The 17,286-nt window shown below is 39.5% G+C and overlaps 1 protein-coding gene across 1 annotated transcript in view; it reads right to left on the reverse strand.

The window, feature by feature from the left end:
- LAMB3 (laminin subunit beta 3) overlaps positions 1-17,286 on the reverse strand; it is a 62,127-nt gene that overhangs the window by 30,838 nt on the left and 14,003 nt on the right. Inside the window, exons 4-9 of the mRNA XM_081948050.1 lie at positions 8,150-8,264; positions 7,840-7,913; positions 7,433-7,624; positions 5,572-5,635; positions 3,028-3,215; positions 711-831 (exon numbers count right to left, since the gene is read on the reverse strand). Coding sequence (XP_081804176.1) covers positions 711-831; positions 3,028-3,215; positions 5,572-5,635; positions 7,433-7,624; positions 7,840-7,913; positions 8,150-8,264 — 754 coding nt within the window. The remainder of the gene's footprint in view (positions 1-710; positions 832-3,027; positions 3,216-5,571; positions 5,636-7,432; positions 7,625-7,839; positions 7,914-8,149; positions 8,265-17,286) is intronic.

Raw genomic sequence — 17,286 nt, forward strand, 5'->3', positions numbered from 1 at the left:
GGAATGCTGAATAAAAAGAATGGTGTTTTTAACTTTTCAATTTCACCACTAGATGGCACTTTGGTCTCTTTATTAATAATAGAAGTTTAAAAAAAAACCTATCAGAGAAAAATCTATGTATCAAGGTTATTAGATCTAGGCTGCAAATATCTGGATCACACAAGATTGAAGCCCATATACAGAAATCTCTGTTGCCATCTTATGCTTATCTAGAATGTTGCAGCCTAAATATAATAACCCTACAATAAATACATTTAATAAAATATCTATAACTTTACGTACATTCGCATACATTAGCTTTAATCCTCGGTACCAATTTTTGGTGATTTTTTTTTAGGCACATAACTTGAATTTATTTTTCTACTGAACTAACAAGTGCATTTTGTTGATTTCTAACTTTTACCTATTCATTCCTTTTCCATAATCACTGAGGAAATATATATTGTAATTAATGTAACTACTCTAATATGTTTTCTGAACATATTTTTCTAATATATCTCACGTTCTGAAAGTTTTAAATGTTGGTTATGTCTATGTTCAGTTATCTTTTCCCGATCTTCCCTTTTTCTGATTCTGTAAGTCATACAAGTGACACTTCCAAAGTTTTCTGAAATTATAACATATGCCAATATATTTAGGAATACTATCTATATTTTTGGAAAGCTTTATTAAATAAGTATCTTCCTGGGAAATCAGATAGGCATACATACTACGACATTCATTAGGATTATCATCTTGAGCAGGTCTCCATGGCTGATCATTGTAAAAAGATGCACAGTGATCGCAGTTTGGTCCAGCAGTATTGTGTTGGCATGCACAATGCCCATGGACCTAGAATGTAAAGAAAACCTGGTTTTAATAGAATGGCAGCTGCTGTAGTTGTTTCCCAGTCATTTTCTCCTTACATTGTGTCTCTTTCAGCCTAATTTGGCAGAGAACAAGTTCCATTTTGGCTTGTTTGCAAGATTACTTTCCAGCTCTGTCTATGCGATTACAAAGAACTTTTTGTAAAAGTCCGATGCTGTTTCTCACAGTTCATATTTAACTCTGAATGCCAAACTATTTAGCCCTAGAAGGCATTGTTACCGAGCCTAGTTCATACCTGACCAGGAAAACAAAAAATGTGCACGCCCCTCAGTAGTGCAGGTTCAAAAAGCTACTAAATGAAGGGGAATGTTGAGGCTCTTCCAGTAAGAAGCCCACCATCTTGTCTAGCTAATGATCCTTCTGTCCTTCTGACCATAATGTGAAATGGTGGAAAGAAAGAAAAAGGAGCATATGAACAAGATAACCACTAATTATATAGAGATCTTTTAGTAGGGGAGCCTTTGCAGATATCTACAACTACTCAGATCCCTTCCAACTTTCTTTTCTACTTCTGACCTTTACCAATTTGATGCAAGACTAAACTATAATCAGTGTAAAAGCCAGAATGTCAGCAGCAGCTGCAAACCACGCAAACCAGTAAGAAGGAGCCGGCAGGCCAGACGGGTGGTCTCAAACCCCCCCCCCTTTAATTTTTCCTTACAATACTAACACACTTTGGTAAGCTTAAAATTTGCCCACCTTGATGCTCTTTGGAACATTTCCAACCTGGCTGGAAATTGAATTCTCCTCATCTCTTCTGCCCCAAACCATAAACACTGAGTATAAGAAACTGCTATTGAGTGAAGGGTAAAGAAAGCAGGTAAGTCTCTTCCCTGCAGGTACCAGTTTCTGATTTCCTGTCTTTTCTCGATGCCTGTGTTCAACTATATAATAAATTAAATTTTAAACAAGCACTTGAACTTTTGTCTAAACCCTGGCACCAGGAAAGTGAAGGCAGGAGTCCAAATAAACTGGTGGGCACAAAGCTTTAAGACAGTCAGAAATGCATTCTGAATCAGATTAACTCCTGCACTGGGCTAAACTGTTTTTGAAATCAATCTTAAAACATATAGACAGCAAAAACTATCCCCTCTGACAATTTGCAGGAAATTCTCTCTGCTTTTCAAAAACACAACGTATTTCTAGCACACCTGCAGAAACTTGTAGAACCATATCTGTCACTAAAGAGATCAAATTGCAGCACAAACTCACTAAAATGAAATGAGAACCCAGAAAGTTATACAGACCAACGTTTCTTCCCACAATGGATGAATGACTGGAAAAAACTGATGGAATTAGCAGAGATGGCTAAATTGCCTGCTCTAATAAAAGAAAAGAATACCTTTTGTTTCTGCTTGGAAACCACTTCTGGATGTTGTGCTTTAGATGGGGGGGGGAGGGGGAATGAAACTTTGACTTTGGGTTTTGCTTTTTAGTTAAGTTTGTTGTTATACAAATGGCTAATACACACTAAGTATGTAAAAGTCAAAACTTGAGACAATGTTATTATTTTATACTACTGTACTAAAAAAGTCAATGTCCCAAAGGGGCTTTTTTTCAAGAGGCAACTGGACTTTCTGGGTTTTCTTTGAGGACGTTTCGCTTCTCATCCAAGAAGCTTCTTCAGCTCTTAGAAGTCAATACTTTTCTTTCGTTTTCTCCTTCACCATACATTTCTCTCTTTCCCATTTCCCTGCTCCCTCCCATTTTCCCATTATTTTCATATTCATTTGTATTTTATACTGTGATAAGTTTCATAAAATTATTTCAAGAAAACAAAGCCTTCTCTGTCTCTCTCTCTCCCCCTCTCTCTCTCCCTCCCTCTCTCCCCCTCTCTCTCCCTCTCCCTCTCCCTCTCTCTCCCTCCCTCTCTCTCTCTCTCCCTCTCTCTCCTTCTCTCTCTCTCTCCCTCCCTCCCTCTCCCTTCCTCCCTCCCTCTCTCTCTTTCCCTCCCTCTTTCCCTCTCTCCCTCCCTCTCTCCCTCCCTCCCTCTCTCTCTCCCTCCCTCTTTCCCTCCCTCTTTCCCTCCCTCCCTCCCTCCCTCTCCCTCCCTCCCTCCCTCTCCCTTCCTCCCTCCCTCCCTCTCTCCCTGTTTCCCTCCCTCCCTCTTTCCCTCCCTCCCTTCCTCTCCCTCCCTCCCTCTCTCTCTCTCTCTCTCACCATAGCCCTGGGCTCTCCAGAAGAGACATCAGGGGTAGCACAGCGATCTGCATGTCCATGACAGAAACAACTGCCTTGCACCTGCATCTCATTTAAGGCATAGAAAGCACTGGGTAAGCGGTATCCCTGATGTGGAAAATGGGTCAACTGTGTGAAGTTGATTCTCAGGTTGGTGAATTCAGCCAGATCTATTTTGGATGAAAAAGGGAGAAATAAATAGAATGCTGGCACACAAGTAGCAAAATAAAACCCAAGTTCTTTAGCTGTGTCATCAATGACCATAGGAACAGGGACAGCCAGGTTAATGCTATTTGTGGAACAATTCTTGGGAGAAAGAATGGGATCACTTTTGAATCTCAACAGCAGTGTACGCATGCATGTATGTATACGCAAGTGTGGTATGCCTATATATCTCACACACAAAAATAAATACGGCACATATGCATGTATGTCCAAGCAAGCAGGTACAACGCCCAGGGCTCCAGTACAATATTTCTTTGAAGAAAAGCTTTTTCAAGGGTATTCAGGTGAGTTTAAAATAGCTGTTGGTATATTTATAATAGTATATAATATTGTGTGTGCCCAACATTCCTTATCTTAAATAGGCCCAATCCATGCACAGCTATGCAGGAAATAGCTGGTGGTGCATATCACAGATGTTTTTGTGTGTTTACAGAATGTGATGCAAAACACAATGCAACACCACATATTGATGCATTTTCCTCTTTTATTAAGACATCAAGCAGCATTTTTGGTTCTCACAATATAGTTTTATAACTATAATTTAAAACTTGAAGATTGAATTCTTTTGCCTACAGCCTGATTCCTCTGTCTGCTTAGAAATTACCATATTTTTTGGAGTATAAGACACACCTTTTTTCCCAAAAAAAGAGGGTGAAAATCTGGGTCCGTCTTATACACTGAATGCAGCATTTTTGGCCTCCTGAAACCCCGTCTCCTTCACAAAAATCGACATGCAGAGGGTTTGGGAGGCCTGCAAATGCTCCTGGGGACTAGGAAGGACAAAAACAAGTGAAAAATGGACTCTTTTTGCTCATTTTTGCCCCCCCCCAGCCCCTCAGGAGCACTTTGCAGGCCTCTCAAACTCTCTGCATGCCCTGTTTTTCACAAAAAATGATGCATGAAGAGGGTTTGGGAGGTCTGCAGAGTGAAAAAACTTTTTTTTTAATTTACCTCTTCAAAAGCTTGGTGCATCTTATATGCCGAAAAATATGGTAATCACAACAGCAGTGTATCTAGCTGTGGATTATTTTTAACACCACCCTCATTCAGTGCTAAAATGAGTAGGGATTAAGACTTCTAGTCCTGCTAGCTGAGTGATATTAGGCCAGCCACTATTCTCAGCCTTAGGAAGAAGGAGCTGGCAAGTCACTTCTAAAAATGCTGCCAAGAAAACTGTAAGGAACAATCACAAGGAGCCAAAAGCAATTTGAAGGTATTTTTTTTCATCCATCATTGCTGTGCTACCACCGATCACCAACTGCCGTTGGATACACAGTCAACAACAATTCGACTCCATACCAGTTGGTAACCATCTTGGGTCTTTGGCAGCCCATCCCTTGTTCCTATATACTAGGGGCAAACTGCACCCCCCATGCCATTGAATCACAGTGTTTGAAGACATCTTAAAGACTTGTTTTTGTTTACTGAAAATGTTTACAAGTTGTGACATTAGAATCTATACCTCTCAAATCTTAATTACCTCTATTTAGAAATAAGGGAAGAGCTAACATTCTCTCTTTTAGACTGACAGTGGCCTTTCTTTCTGTTTAGACAAATGTGGACATTGCTCAGTCCCCTCAATCCATTTGTGGGATTCACCCACAAACATTGTTTATCAAACTAATAAAAATGTTCACCAGATAACACAATCTAGATCCATCTTACGTTGTCAGCAATCATACCTCTTCCCAGTTTTCCAATAGGGAAAAATCTTCTTAAAGGAAAGCTAGTTAACTCTCCTACACTCAGATTCAATCTATTTACCCATAAAATTAAAAGAAAGTGTTTCCTCGGATGCTTGATTGGCTTCATAAGAGTCTCAGAGGAATGCACAAATTTCTGCAGGCTGTCATTGTGAATGCTCATTTGTTGGAGGGACAGGAAACACAAAAATACGAGAAAGCCAAACTAAAAACATGGTACTGCCATGTTTCAATCACAACTTCATCAGAATTATTTTATCCAAATGTGCAAACAAAATATAACAATTTTACCCCAAAAATGTTAATTTCTAAAAAAATATAGGAAAGACTTTATCATACCTAATCTCTATTTTAGGCAATAATATTATATACAATATTTATTTCAATACATATTAAGTGATGCCTTACCACCTAATACTGTGATACCACCATAAGAAGGTAGGGAAAAAATTGTATTCGTCTTAGGTACTACAGTTAAGGCATAAGCAATTTCAACACAACAACATAGTGTTCTGCTTCTTGTAATATTCCAATAAATCTCAAACCCACCATTTGCCATGATATCAAACCGAACTAACATTTAAAAAAACAAACTCACTATTAATCCGTTCGCTTTGAGATGCCGTCATCCCTGATGTAAGGTCTACAGGGTGGAACTTAATCTTATAACAAAAAAAAAGACAGACAAATTATTAAAATTATAGGCAGAGTTCCACTATCCTGCTTTTATAAAAGGTATCAATGAGATGGCTTCAAGTCACGATAAACTCTAATTCTAAACAATGGCAACTGATTGCAATTGGTCATATATGCTAATGTTAGTTATCCAATCAATCCTATTTGATGATCTCCCTTATCATTAAACAAACTAAGAAGTTTTAACTTACTCATTATTTTAGCTTTACAAACCCTTGTTTCTATTCCTTAAGAGGTAGTTATGATCACAATTGTGACTGGAATCTTGGTTGCTGAATAAACAGTCATTAAGTGAGATGTCACAATCCTGACATTCTGACATTCCTAGTTGTGATCATTGAGGAAGAATTGCACATTGTTACGTGGATGGAATCCCAGGTAAGGAGTATTAAGGTGCCTCATAGGGGTGAGTGAGGTGCTGGAAGCCCCAGCACAGGCTGCCTGCAAGTTGGGATGTTGCTACAAACCAAAGCCACCTCTGGAAGACTCAGCTGCCCATCCAGCCCAATAATGTGGCAGAAAATGCATGGCCTGAGATATCTTAGCTGCCTGTCCAGCCCACTAGCACAGTGCAAAATTGTGTCCCATTCACCTTCAGCCATTTTTCCCCCAATTCTCAGGAACAACCACCATTCTCCAAGCCATCCCACGTTGTTCTCCAGGCCAGCATCTGATTCTCATTATCATAAGAAGCCTCATTCTGCAAATTGCATGACTTGTAAAATGAATGGCACAAGCGATTTGCAGAAAGTGGCTTCCAAACAGTCGCAAGACTCATAGAACATAGAATGATAGAGTTGGAAGGGACTTGGAGATCTTCTAGTCCAACCCTCTGCTCAAGTAGGAGACCTTATACCATTCCAGACAAGTGCCTGTCCAGTCTTTTTTTAAAAAAAATAAAAACTTCAAGTGATGGAGCACCCACAATTTCTGGAGGCAAGCTATTCCATAGGTTTATTGCTCTCACTCTTAGGAAACTTCTCCTAAGTTCTAGGTTGTTTCTCACTCTGACTAGAACAACAAAATTACACTCCTGGATAAGGAAAAGCGATTTCTTTCATAGGGCAAGAATGAGGCCTGCTTGACGGCTGTTTTCAAACTGAATAAATTAACTGAAAACCTAGAGGCAGTACTTCTGCATGGTTGCCCAAGACTGTGAACCAGTTATTCCTTGTGGTTTTGTTCCAGTTTTTATTGCATGGTTCTTCTCAACTGCCTGGAATTTGATGCAGCAGTATATAAGTGCATGTAGTATTGTAAACTAATGTGATGCAATTTATATAGAAGCACACACATGGTGTGTGTGTACAGTAGATAAAAAGGTAAATGTAAAGGTTCCCCTTGCACATATGTGCTAGTCGTTCCTGACTCTAGGGAGCAGTGCTCATCTCTGTTTCAAAGCTGAAGAGCTGTCTGAAGACGTCTCCGTGGTCATATGGCCGGCATGAGTAAATGCCGAAGGCGCATTGAATGCTGCTACCTACCCACCAAAGATGGTTCCTATCTTTGTACTTCAATGTTTACATGTTTTCGAACTGCTAGGTTGGCAGAAGCTGGGACAAGTAACGGGAGCTCACTCTGTTACGCGGCACTAGGGATTCAAACTGCCAAACTGCCGACCTTTCTGATTGACAAGCTCAGCGTCTTAGCCACTGAACCACCACGTCCCTATACAGTACATACACACATACATATGAAACTGTAACTTGGAGATCAATAAATCCCCTGTAATCTTAGCCCTAAAAGTACTGCATTTACAATACCTTTCCCCCATTCTGAGGTTCTCTATGTTGACTCTGTATGTTCTGGCAACGGACATCCTGCCACTTTTGAGGTAAGCCTGTGGGAATCCGGGGAAAAGTAGTAGAACAGTCTGTGGCCAAGTACTGATAGATCTTCCAGGTTTTTCCAAAATCAGTAGAACGCTCAATCACCATGCCCCCTGGCAAAGGACTCTTAAGAGACAGAGGAAAGAAGAGATAACCAGAATGCAGTAGTCTTGCTCTCTGCTCTTAGCAAGAAATAGGAGAGAGAGAGGAGTTCATCTGTGTAATTGATCCACAGAACCCAGGTAAGCTAACAGTTGCGATCAAAACTCTCACCGGCTTGCAAAGGCCATTTGAATCAAAATTTATTTCCCCAAGAAGAAACAGAAGAACTATGCACATACCCTGAAGTCCAGCAGGAGATTATCAAGATGAAATTTATTGTTTAAATCTAGTTTGAGAGAAACATGTTTTACATCTGAGGAGACAAAAAAAAGCAATTATCAGAACAGTAGGCCATGAAGATTATGAAACTAAGGGCTTTTTCTAAAAGCTAGATCATCCATTTCCTCTTTGCAGATAATCTATTAAAACTCAAGCCCTATTTACTAAATCCACACAACCCTTGTCCCTCTCAAATCATTGTTCTACTTTACAGCATGTCCACATCAGCCTCTTTCCTTTCTTTTCCTCCACTCTAAATCAGGGACTTACCATTCTGAGATTGCCACCACCGCTTGTGTCCTGTAGAAGAGAGAACATTTCCCACCCGGTGACTGTTGTATGCATGAGGGGTTCTGGAATCACACGAGCAGCATTTCATTTGCCACTGAAACAGGAATGAAAGATGCCATTAAATTTAGGATCTCAGTAGTGTGCTGTTCTACAAAACTAAAACACAAATGACCTAATAATGCAAAATAGTGTTAAATGTTACTTCCTTTTTTTTTTAGAAACTAGCATTCTGTTTAATGGAATTTTTTCATTAGAGAAAGGATTCCTTGATTGAAAGTTTGAATTTTAATCAGTTGGATGAATAAGCATATGTATTTTCAAACTAGGCTTCTATACACCCCTCCATGTGTGTAAAAGTATATGGAGATCTTGTGTTTTTCCACTTCTCACTTTCCTGGTTATTTACAGGGAGATTTTTCCAACAGCTCTATCTATCTCCCAAGACCAACAGGATGCATGTGCTCTGGTTTCGATCAATTAAACAATGTCAACTCATGGAACCATGGAGTTGTACCTCCTCTTTCTTACTCCTCCGTTTTGAAATATTTGCCCCACACCCAGGATTTGTCTGGCCCCCAAAATGACATCCTTTAGAAAAATGTGGCTTTCTAAATGCTTATATTAATGTATTTCAAAATAGGTAAAGGTTCTTCTGCACATGTAGGGGTAATGCTCATCTCTGTTTCTAAGCCCAAGAGACAGCACTGTCCAAAGATGTCTCCATGGTCATGTGGTCAACAAATGCTGAAGGGGCACGGGCCTGCTGTTACCTTCCCACCAAAGTGATCCCTATTTTTCTACTTGCATTTTTACAGCTTTTGAGCTGCTAGGTTGGCAGAACCTGGGACAAGTAACAGGAGCTCACTCCATTACGTGGTGCTAGGGATTCAAAAAGCTGAACTGCCTATCTTCTGATCAACAAGCTCAGCGTCTTAGCTACTGAGCCACTGTGTCCCTTATTTCAAAATACTTATAATCTCCTTTCCTTTTCTTCCCTAGATACATCCCCTTGACCCAAACAAAAGCTGTCATTTTTATCAGAACACAAGGCCAGGCTAATGGTTTAAGAGCCTTAAACCCTGTTATTTCCATGCACCTTCTTCCAATTCTTCTTTGGAAAATGTTTACTTTGTAAGGACTGCTCACTACTTAAAAATTGGCGATGCTATAGCTATTCTAAATCTCATCTTCCAAAGGAAAGATTGACACTTCAAAAGTGTTACATGATTTAAAAGCTTGAAAAATTAAATTAATTTGGGTGACAAATTATGTTGCCAATTTTTACTGGAAACCAAGCTCTCCAAATTTTGCTCTACATTATATATCTTTCCTTCAAATAGACAAACATTACATTTTGTGTAATCACAGTTACATTCTGTGATTTTTTCCTTCTCTGTGGTAAATTCATGCCAGAGCAAAATGAATAGACTTGGTACAATTCCTTTTTCAAAGCCTAAAACAAGAAGCCTAGAAATTGTTTGTCTTCCATTTCACAGAAGAACATTTTTTGTTTATTCAAATGCACATCAGCTAACATTTGACTAAAGCACCCAGGGAGAATGAATGCTTTCTGGCAGGTTTACCATATTGTATCTTCTAGTTTATTATAACATTAAAGAATTCTGTAACTCCAGCTTATAACATGCAAGTAAACCCAAATGTTGAGGGTGACAATATTTGCAGAGTTTTGCCATGTCACCAGAAAAGGTTTTAGCCAAACAAAATTTCATTATTTAAATCTCAAAATAGATTGAGCCTAAATCCCTCTCAACTTCCTAGATTCGGAAAGCATCAGAAACCAAGTGGCTTTAGTGAGTGAAAGGTTAGTGGGTGAAAAGTCAATCCTCTTCAGCCTGAATGAGTAATTCAAGGAGCAAGTCAGACTGGGCTATCTCAAAAGGTTTGTGCACAAAAGGCTTAAAGAGACTTCAGCCCAAACTTGACAAACAAATAGTAAAAGATGACAGATTAAGCTAAATCCTGGCTTTTACATTAGTTCCACTGATTCTGACAGGCATGTTGAAATGAATGGTGTAAAACGGACCAAATGCCACCAGAACAAGAGTCTGCTTAGAACATTAATATACATTGACAAACGGAATCATACTACTGTTAGCAATCACATGATTAAAAATAGTTGCAGGGTGGAAAAAAATTTTATGTTGCCAGTCTGAATATGGTTGGACAGAATCTGGAAGGTGGTAATTTGGAAGAAACTGGAACATTGGTGGACAAAGAGATTCTGCAAACACATGGCATTAATGTATTACAGTGTTAGATTCAGGTGAAAGTCCATAAGGTGAAATTCTGAAAAGGTTGCGTTTATCACTTCGGTATACTTGAGCCTAAAAGATTTTCTTGTATAGTAAAATGAGTATAAATTTCAGATACATTACAGTAGCACAGAGTAGGCTGCATTTTTGTCAAGTACGTGATAATTTAAAAAATTAAGAATAAGCTTTTCTATCCACAACACCTTGACGAATCCGAGTATCTAGACTCACGCCAGTCCGGCTTCCGACCCGGGCACAGCACAGAGACAGCCTTGGTCGCGTTGCTCGATGATCTCTGGAGGGCCAGAGATAGAGGTTGTTCCTCTATCCTGGTCCTATTAGACCTCTCGGCGGCTTTTGATACCATCGACCATGGTATCCTATTGCGCCGGTTGGAGGGGATAGGAGTCGGAGGTACCGTTTTGCGGTGGTTCGGCTCCTACCTCTCCGACCGGAGGCAATGTGTGTTGACAGGGGGACAGAGGTCGACCCCGAGGCCACTCACTTGTGGAGTGCCACAGGGGTCGGTCCTCTCGCCTCTCCTGTTCAACACATATGTGAAGCCGCTGGGTGAGATCATCCGTGGTTTTGGGGTTGAGTATCACCTCTACGCTGATGATACTCAGCTGTATATTTCAACCCCAAACCACCCCAACGAGGCTGTTGAAGTGATGTCCCGGTGCTTGGAAGCCGTCGGGGTCTGGATGGGGGACAACAGACTTAAACTCAACCCCTCCAAGACCGAGTGGCTGTGGCTACCGGCACCTCGGTTCAGCCGGCTGATTCCATCGCTGGCCATAGGGGGCGAACAATTGCCCCCTGTGGAACGGGCGCGCAATTTGGGCGTCCTCCTTGATGCCCGGCTGTCAATGGATGACCATGTGGCAGCCGTGGCGAGGGGGGCGTTCCACCAGGTTCGCCTGGTGCGCCAATTGCGCCCCCTACTGGACCGGGATGCCCTACGCACGGTCACTCATGCGCTGGTGACGTCCCGCCTGGATTACTGCAACGCTCTCTACATGGGGCTGCCCTTGGGACGCGCCCGGAGACTGCAGTTGGTTCAGAACGCAGCCGCGCGGGCTGTGATGGGGAGTACGAGGTACTCCCACGTAACACCTCTCCTGCGCGAGCTGCACTGGCTACCTGTGGTTTTTCGGGTGCGTTTCAAGGTGCTGATTACCATCTTTAAAGCGCTCCATGGCACGGGACCTAGTTACTTGCGGGATCGCATCCTCCCACATACATCCCTGCGGCCAATTTGCTCACACAGGGAGGGACTTCTCCTGGTGCCGTCCACTAGGCAATGCCAACGGGCGACACCAAGGAGTAGGGCCTTCTCTGTGATGGGCCCAACCCTCTGGAATGACCTCCCCCCCGACATTAGAACCACTTCTGACCTCCGCTCCTTCCGGCAAAAATTGAAGACTCACCTGTTCCGATTAGCAGGCCTGGCATAATTACAACTGTCCCTCCTGGCAAATGTATTATTATCTGGTTATTTTAGGGTTTTTTAATCTGTTGTGTCTGTTTTAGGGATTTTAAAAAATTATATTTATTCAGCTTTGTACAGTTCTTTTAATTGCATTTTAACCTCCTCCAAACTGTACATATTTAATATTTAATTTTTTATTGTATTTTTGTGATATTCTCTATGGACTGTACACCGCCCCGAGTCCCTTCTGGGAGAGGGGGCGGTCTAGAAGCACAAATAAATAAATAAATAAATAAATAAATAAATAAATAAATATCCATTTTAGCACAACACATTTTAGCATAAAAGGTCTTCTGTATTTCCAAAAGGACCTCTCGTCAGCTCATATGGTCATGCCTTGACAAATGATCTGCCTGCTGAGCTTGGACTTCTCAGAGTTTGGACCTGACATACAACATACATGGACATTTGAAGCCTGAAACAAACGTTTCACAAGACAGTGCACTCCAGTGTTGAAATCCTGCTGTTCTTTCAATATTTGGGAAACCTAATATTAACACTGGATGCAAATGTAAGGGTTGACTGCTGTACTGAATAAATTGTGTAACATTTTATTGCTTAAGAGGAAAAAAAACCCTCTTTCCAAACTAAAGTTTGCCAGAGGAGGTGTGTGTCTCAAAGTTTCCTGGGTCAGACAAAATTTCTGTCCAGCTTTTCTTTTGGCTCTTCTCAAGGTAATGCAGCTTGAGAAGAGCTCTTTCCAATGTTCTCCCTGCCAAGAATGTTGGATATATTCCCATCTAGACATTAGCTTTAGGGAGAAATGTGCAGATCCTTCTCTGTATATGATGCTTTTTTCTGGGAATAAGGACACAGCACAACTTCTGTTATCAAGAAGGCAGGTACATGCAGGGTTCATGGAGTTATGATACTAAAGATCACTCAAACAGAATCTACACTATATATTAGATTAAGGAAAGGATGTTATTCAGCCAACAACACAGAAACAACATTCAAAATATGGAATCAGACACAGCTGTCTCCTTATAGCAGTTGAATTGATCCAGAATAAATGGAGGCCCAAAGAGATTCCTAATTGGGAGAAATATATGTATCTTACTTTGTTTTCTTGTAATCAAAGACTTAGTCCTCAATACTAAGGTGCAATCAAGAAAACTAGAATGTTCCCATGGAGTATACCAACTTACAGTTAAATTTTCTTTCTATTGAAAGAAATAGAAAATAATTTTACCTCAAATTCATCTTTATCAGGACAGAGCTACAAGAGTAAGCAACACGAATCTCCTTAGGAAGCCGTCAAATCACAAAGCAATTTATATGCTTTATATGACCAATTTATATTTCACAAAAAGTAATCAAAATGCCTTTGGGCCACACTAATTTCCCTCTATGTGGGTGGGAATTAGTTAACCTAACATGTATGTTGTGTCTCATCCTCATAGCAACCATTTTGTAAGCACTTTCATGGTCTAAAATATCAGAGTGCCATTAATTGAGTAATAGTTCCTGTCACCCTGGACTCCCTGTGGATTGTTTTTTCTTCTTACACCCATATTTTCATCACAAATAGAAAGAATAACCTATGCCTACATGAAAGAAACAAGAAAAACTAGAAATAAAAGAATGCTTTAGCACCATCCTTTAGGTGCATGCTTTTTAATTGCAAATAACTATACCATCCTAATTTGCACAAAAACCCCCACAGCAAGTTGTTGTCTAGCTGCATAATTCTATACATGAATGCAAATATCCATGTCCTTTCATTTGTTTCAGTTATGTGTTCCTTTTCTGGCAATATACAATTGGCCACTGTATGTAGGGACAGAGGGGATCTTTATCCTAGTCTCTGAAGCCACTTTGAAAGAATTCTGTCTGTAAGGGTTGAGTCCATGTCTTCAAAAGAAATCTGTACCTAATTTCATTTTCATACTCTCGGGTAATGCATTTTCATGAAAAAAACATTTTGCTTGATTTATGAGTGCAATGTCATTTTGAAGCGTAAGCTTTTAAATATTATTGAATTAGTATTTTTGCTTGTATGGAGATCAAATTGCATAATAAGTTCCCTAGCCATAAAACCACTTTATACTCAGCAATATTTTAAATCAACTTTCATATATGCAGTGTTTCATTTCAGGAATATTAGTTAAGATAATAGTTGTTCCTATAAATTTGGTCAACAAAGAACCTGGCATGAAATATGTTTATAAAAAATAGTCTGATCTTTTCAACAATATAAAAAGGTGACTGAAGCATCTTGAATTTTTATTCATATTTGTTTTTGGCAGGGAGGGGGGGAATGTGAGTTTTCTCAGATTTTGAAATAATGTTCAAATTGTCCCTTTTACCAGCAGCAATTAGCAAGTGAAATTTAGTTCAGAGCTATGAAAAGCAGAACAAATTTCTATGTATCACATCCTTGTAATAGGCCCAGGAGGAGGAGCAGGTTTAGTTGGTGAGTTTGTTATTGTCTGAAAAGAATTTCTGTAATATTCTCAAACAAATAATAGTGGGAAGAAAACCTCTGAGGTCTCATTAAATGCTGAGATGGCAAAAAAAAAATCACTCAAAATAAAGAATTGTAGAAAGTTGGAAAATGAATGATATCTGAAAATATCATTCCCCAACACTATTTTACATTCTGTAGAGCCATTTAGCTGACTTTTTCAGAATTAGCAAACAACACAGTATTAATAATAAATAATGAATACTTCATTTTGCAGTTGAGAATTGGATTAATAACTGCCAGTAAGCAATAATTACAATCATAGAAACTGCAGCAAAAATTAGTTCCATCAGGATTCATATTAATTATCTGATGTATAGGCTGACATTTTAAAGAGAGGAAAGAGCCATGGACTTTGCTGTTTAACTCAGCGTGATACCTGTCAGTGAACTGTTTTTCTTTCTTAAAACACATATTTACACTTTATCTCATAATAGGCTAAGAGCATATGCCTAGAACGAAACACTAATTTGAAAGGAACATTTGAAGACAGCAGAATATTACTAAGGGCAAACACAAACCGTGTGTTTCTAAGAAGTTTGATTCATATTGCACATGATTATCAAGCATAATAACATGAACTCTGGGGGTGAGGCAATTTCAGATATTTTTATGTTTGAGGCAGATGACAAAGAAATGCCCTCTCACTTTTTATTTACAAAAACTGACTGGGAATATTGACAAGGAAAGTCTCTGCTACACCTGAAAGCAGCAATCTCAGTTGCTAACAGTTTCCCAGCTATCCCCTAACTATGTCATTCTGCCCAATGATAGGGCCAGTCCAGATGAATTTTGAAATTAGTATGCTAGGATACGTATTTTCTGCTTTCTGGTTGCAAGAACAGCCCAATCCAAATGAATTCTGGAAATGGTATTCCATCACATCAAGATACTTCAACGAAGCCAGCTAGGGAATGATATTTTACAAACATTGTAATTGTTCCTGACATCATTTCCTTTGTACAGTTATTCTGCTTGCTTAAAATTTATTTTGTTTCTATCCCTTTTTCTACATCTTAACTAACACTGTAATGCTTATTAATCATCGGTTCTTCAAGGAAGTCCATGTGCTTGCTTTTACATTATGAACAAATAATTGAATAACTAAAAATGTTCAACATCAATGGTGCCCCTTGAATTTGCTAAAGCAACAGTTTTCATACCTCTTCTTTATAAACATGTTAGTGCTTGTCTTTAAGGTGCATTCATTAAACATTCTTGTTGCCTCAACAACAAAAAATCTACCCGATGACATATATTTGATTACATGCTTCTGTAGCAGATAATAATTTCAACACATGAAGTAACCAGAAAATGGAGCTCTGCTGTTACAACATGTGATTTTCAAAAGCTATACAGACGAGAAATGCCCAGCTGCAAGGATAATATGGGCATCTTAATTCTGTGTTCTAAGTACAGCAATTGGCAACATTTTCTATATGTTTGGTGGCACTAAGAAAATTGCACTGTACAGATCTCAGTTCTCTAGCAAAGAAAATTATAATAATCTACAAGCCAGGATCATTGTGACGTTGTTTTGTGATAAAGTGGTTAATATTTCAGAATTTATTACTCAGTCAGAAACCATATTGTACACTGTAGAAAAATACATATTAATAGACAAGTTATTGGAGATTTCTGATACATGTGGGGGAAGGGGTCATTTGCCAGCAGGAGGTACAGTAGTTACACAGTCTTACCTTCTATTTGAAAAATGTTCATGTCTTGCTATTGTTTTTAAATGTGAGCATTCAAGCTTGTTAGGGTTAAAAACTATCACATCAAATCAGTTTGTTCTGCTACATTAAATTTTTAATTTTATTCAGTCACTCTGGATTCCAGTTTCCCCTGCTGATTCGCTTCTGTATATGGTTCTTCATATGCCAGCAATGACATCAGAAAGCTGTTTTCCAACCAGCTCCAATAGATTTATAGCTGTGCAAGGATTTAAATTTACGTTTAATAGGTAGCAGCTTTTCACTGACCTTATTTAGGCTTGAAAAACATTAAACAGGATTGAAACTAGTCAGCATTCTGATAGGGGATCACCAGGGAATCTCAAGAATTTACACTGGAATGGGAAGTGAAAATCCCAGCTCAAGGCAATGGGAAGCCACTTCTGAATTATTACCAAGAAAAGTGCAAGGTCCACGAAATCACTACAAGTGAAAATGTTATCTTTCTAGACCTCGACTGATAATTTACCAGTGCATCACGTGCCTTTCTAAGAAAGTAAGCCAAAGAAAGTATAGATATATATATATAAAGTGCTTCGTAATTAAAACACAGTACCTCCACATTTCATGATTACATGCTATCCTTTCTCAGTCTTATACTTCTAAATATGTATGTTCCTCTTCATTCTACAGCAAAATCGTGTCCTGACTGCACAAATGTCTGCCTTGCTCCCAAAATACTGTCTTAGTCTTGGCCCCACCATGAGTGAGACAGGCTTAAGAGGGAGACAGAAGAACAGGGTCTTCCTCACTGGTTACTAGCTAGCCTCCACCTGAGCCATTTATCTTCTAATGTTTGTCCTCTCCATTAGTACTTTATTTCCTGAATTTTTTTCATACTGATCAGGTAACCTCAATTGACTTCCAATTACAGTTGTGCTTATTTGTCACCTTCCCCGAAGTTGCCACTTACTTTAAGTCACTTCCTACCCATCCTAATCTCCCTGGGAAGGAAGCAAGAGATTGTCCAGCAGCTACTCAGTTTGAGTTGTCTTACTTTGCAGGACCTAGATAGTTGCCCAATCATGGCAGGTCCTGTCCTATTTCCCCCCTCCCCTCTCTTTCTTGGGGCTAGACTCCTTGAGAATCTTCCTTTGGGTTTCTTCATATCCCATTACTTTAAATTGGACAGTTATGGAAGGAGGGAA

Source organism: Natrix helvetica (genome assembly GCF_964273705.1).
Source record: "Natrix helvetica genome assembly, chromosome: 3".
Classification (NCBI taxonomy): domain Eukaryota; kingdom Metazoa; phylum Chordata; class Lepidosauria; order Squamata; family Natricidae; genus Natrix; species Natrix helvetica.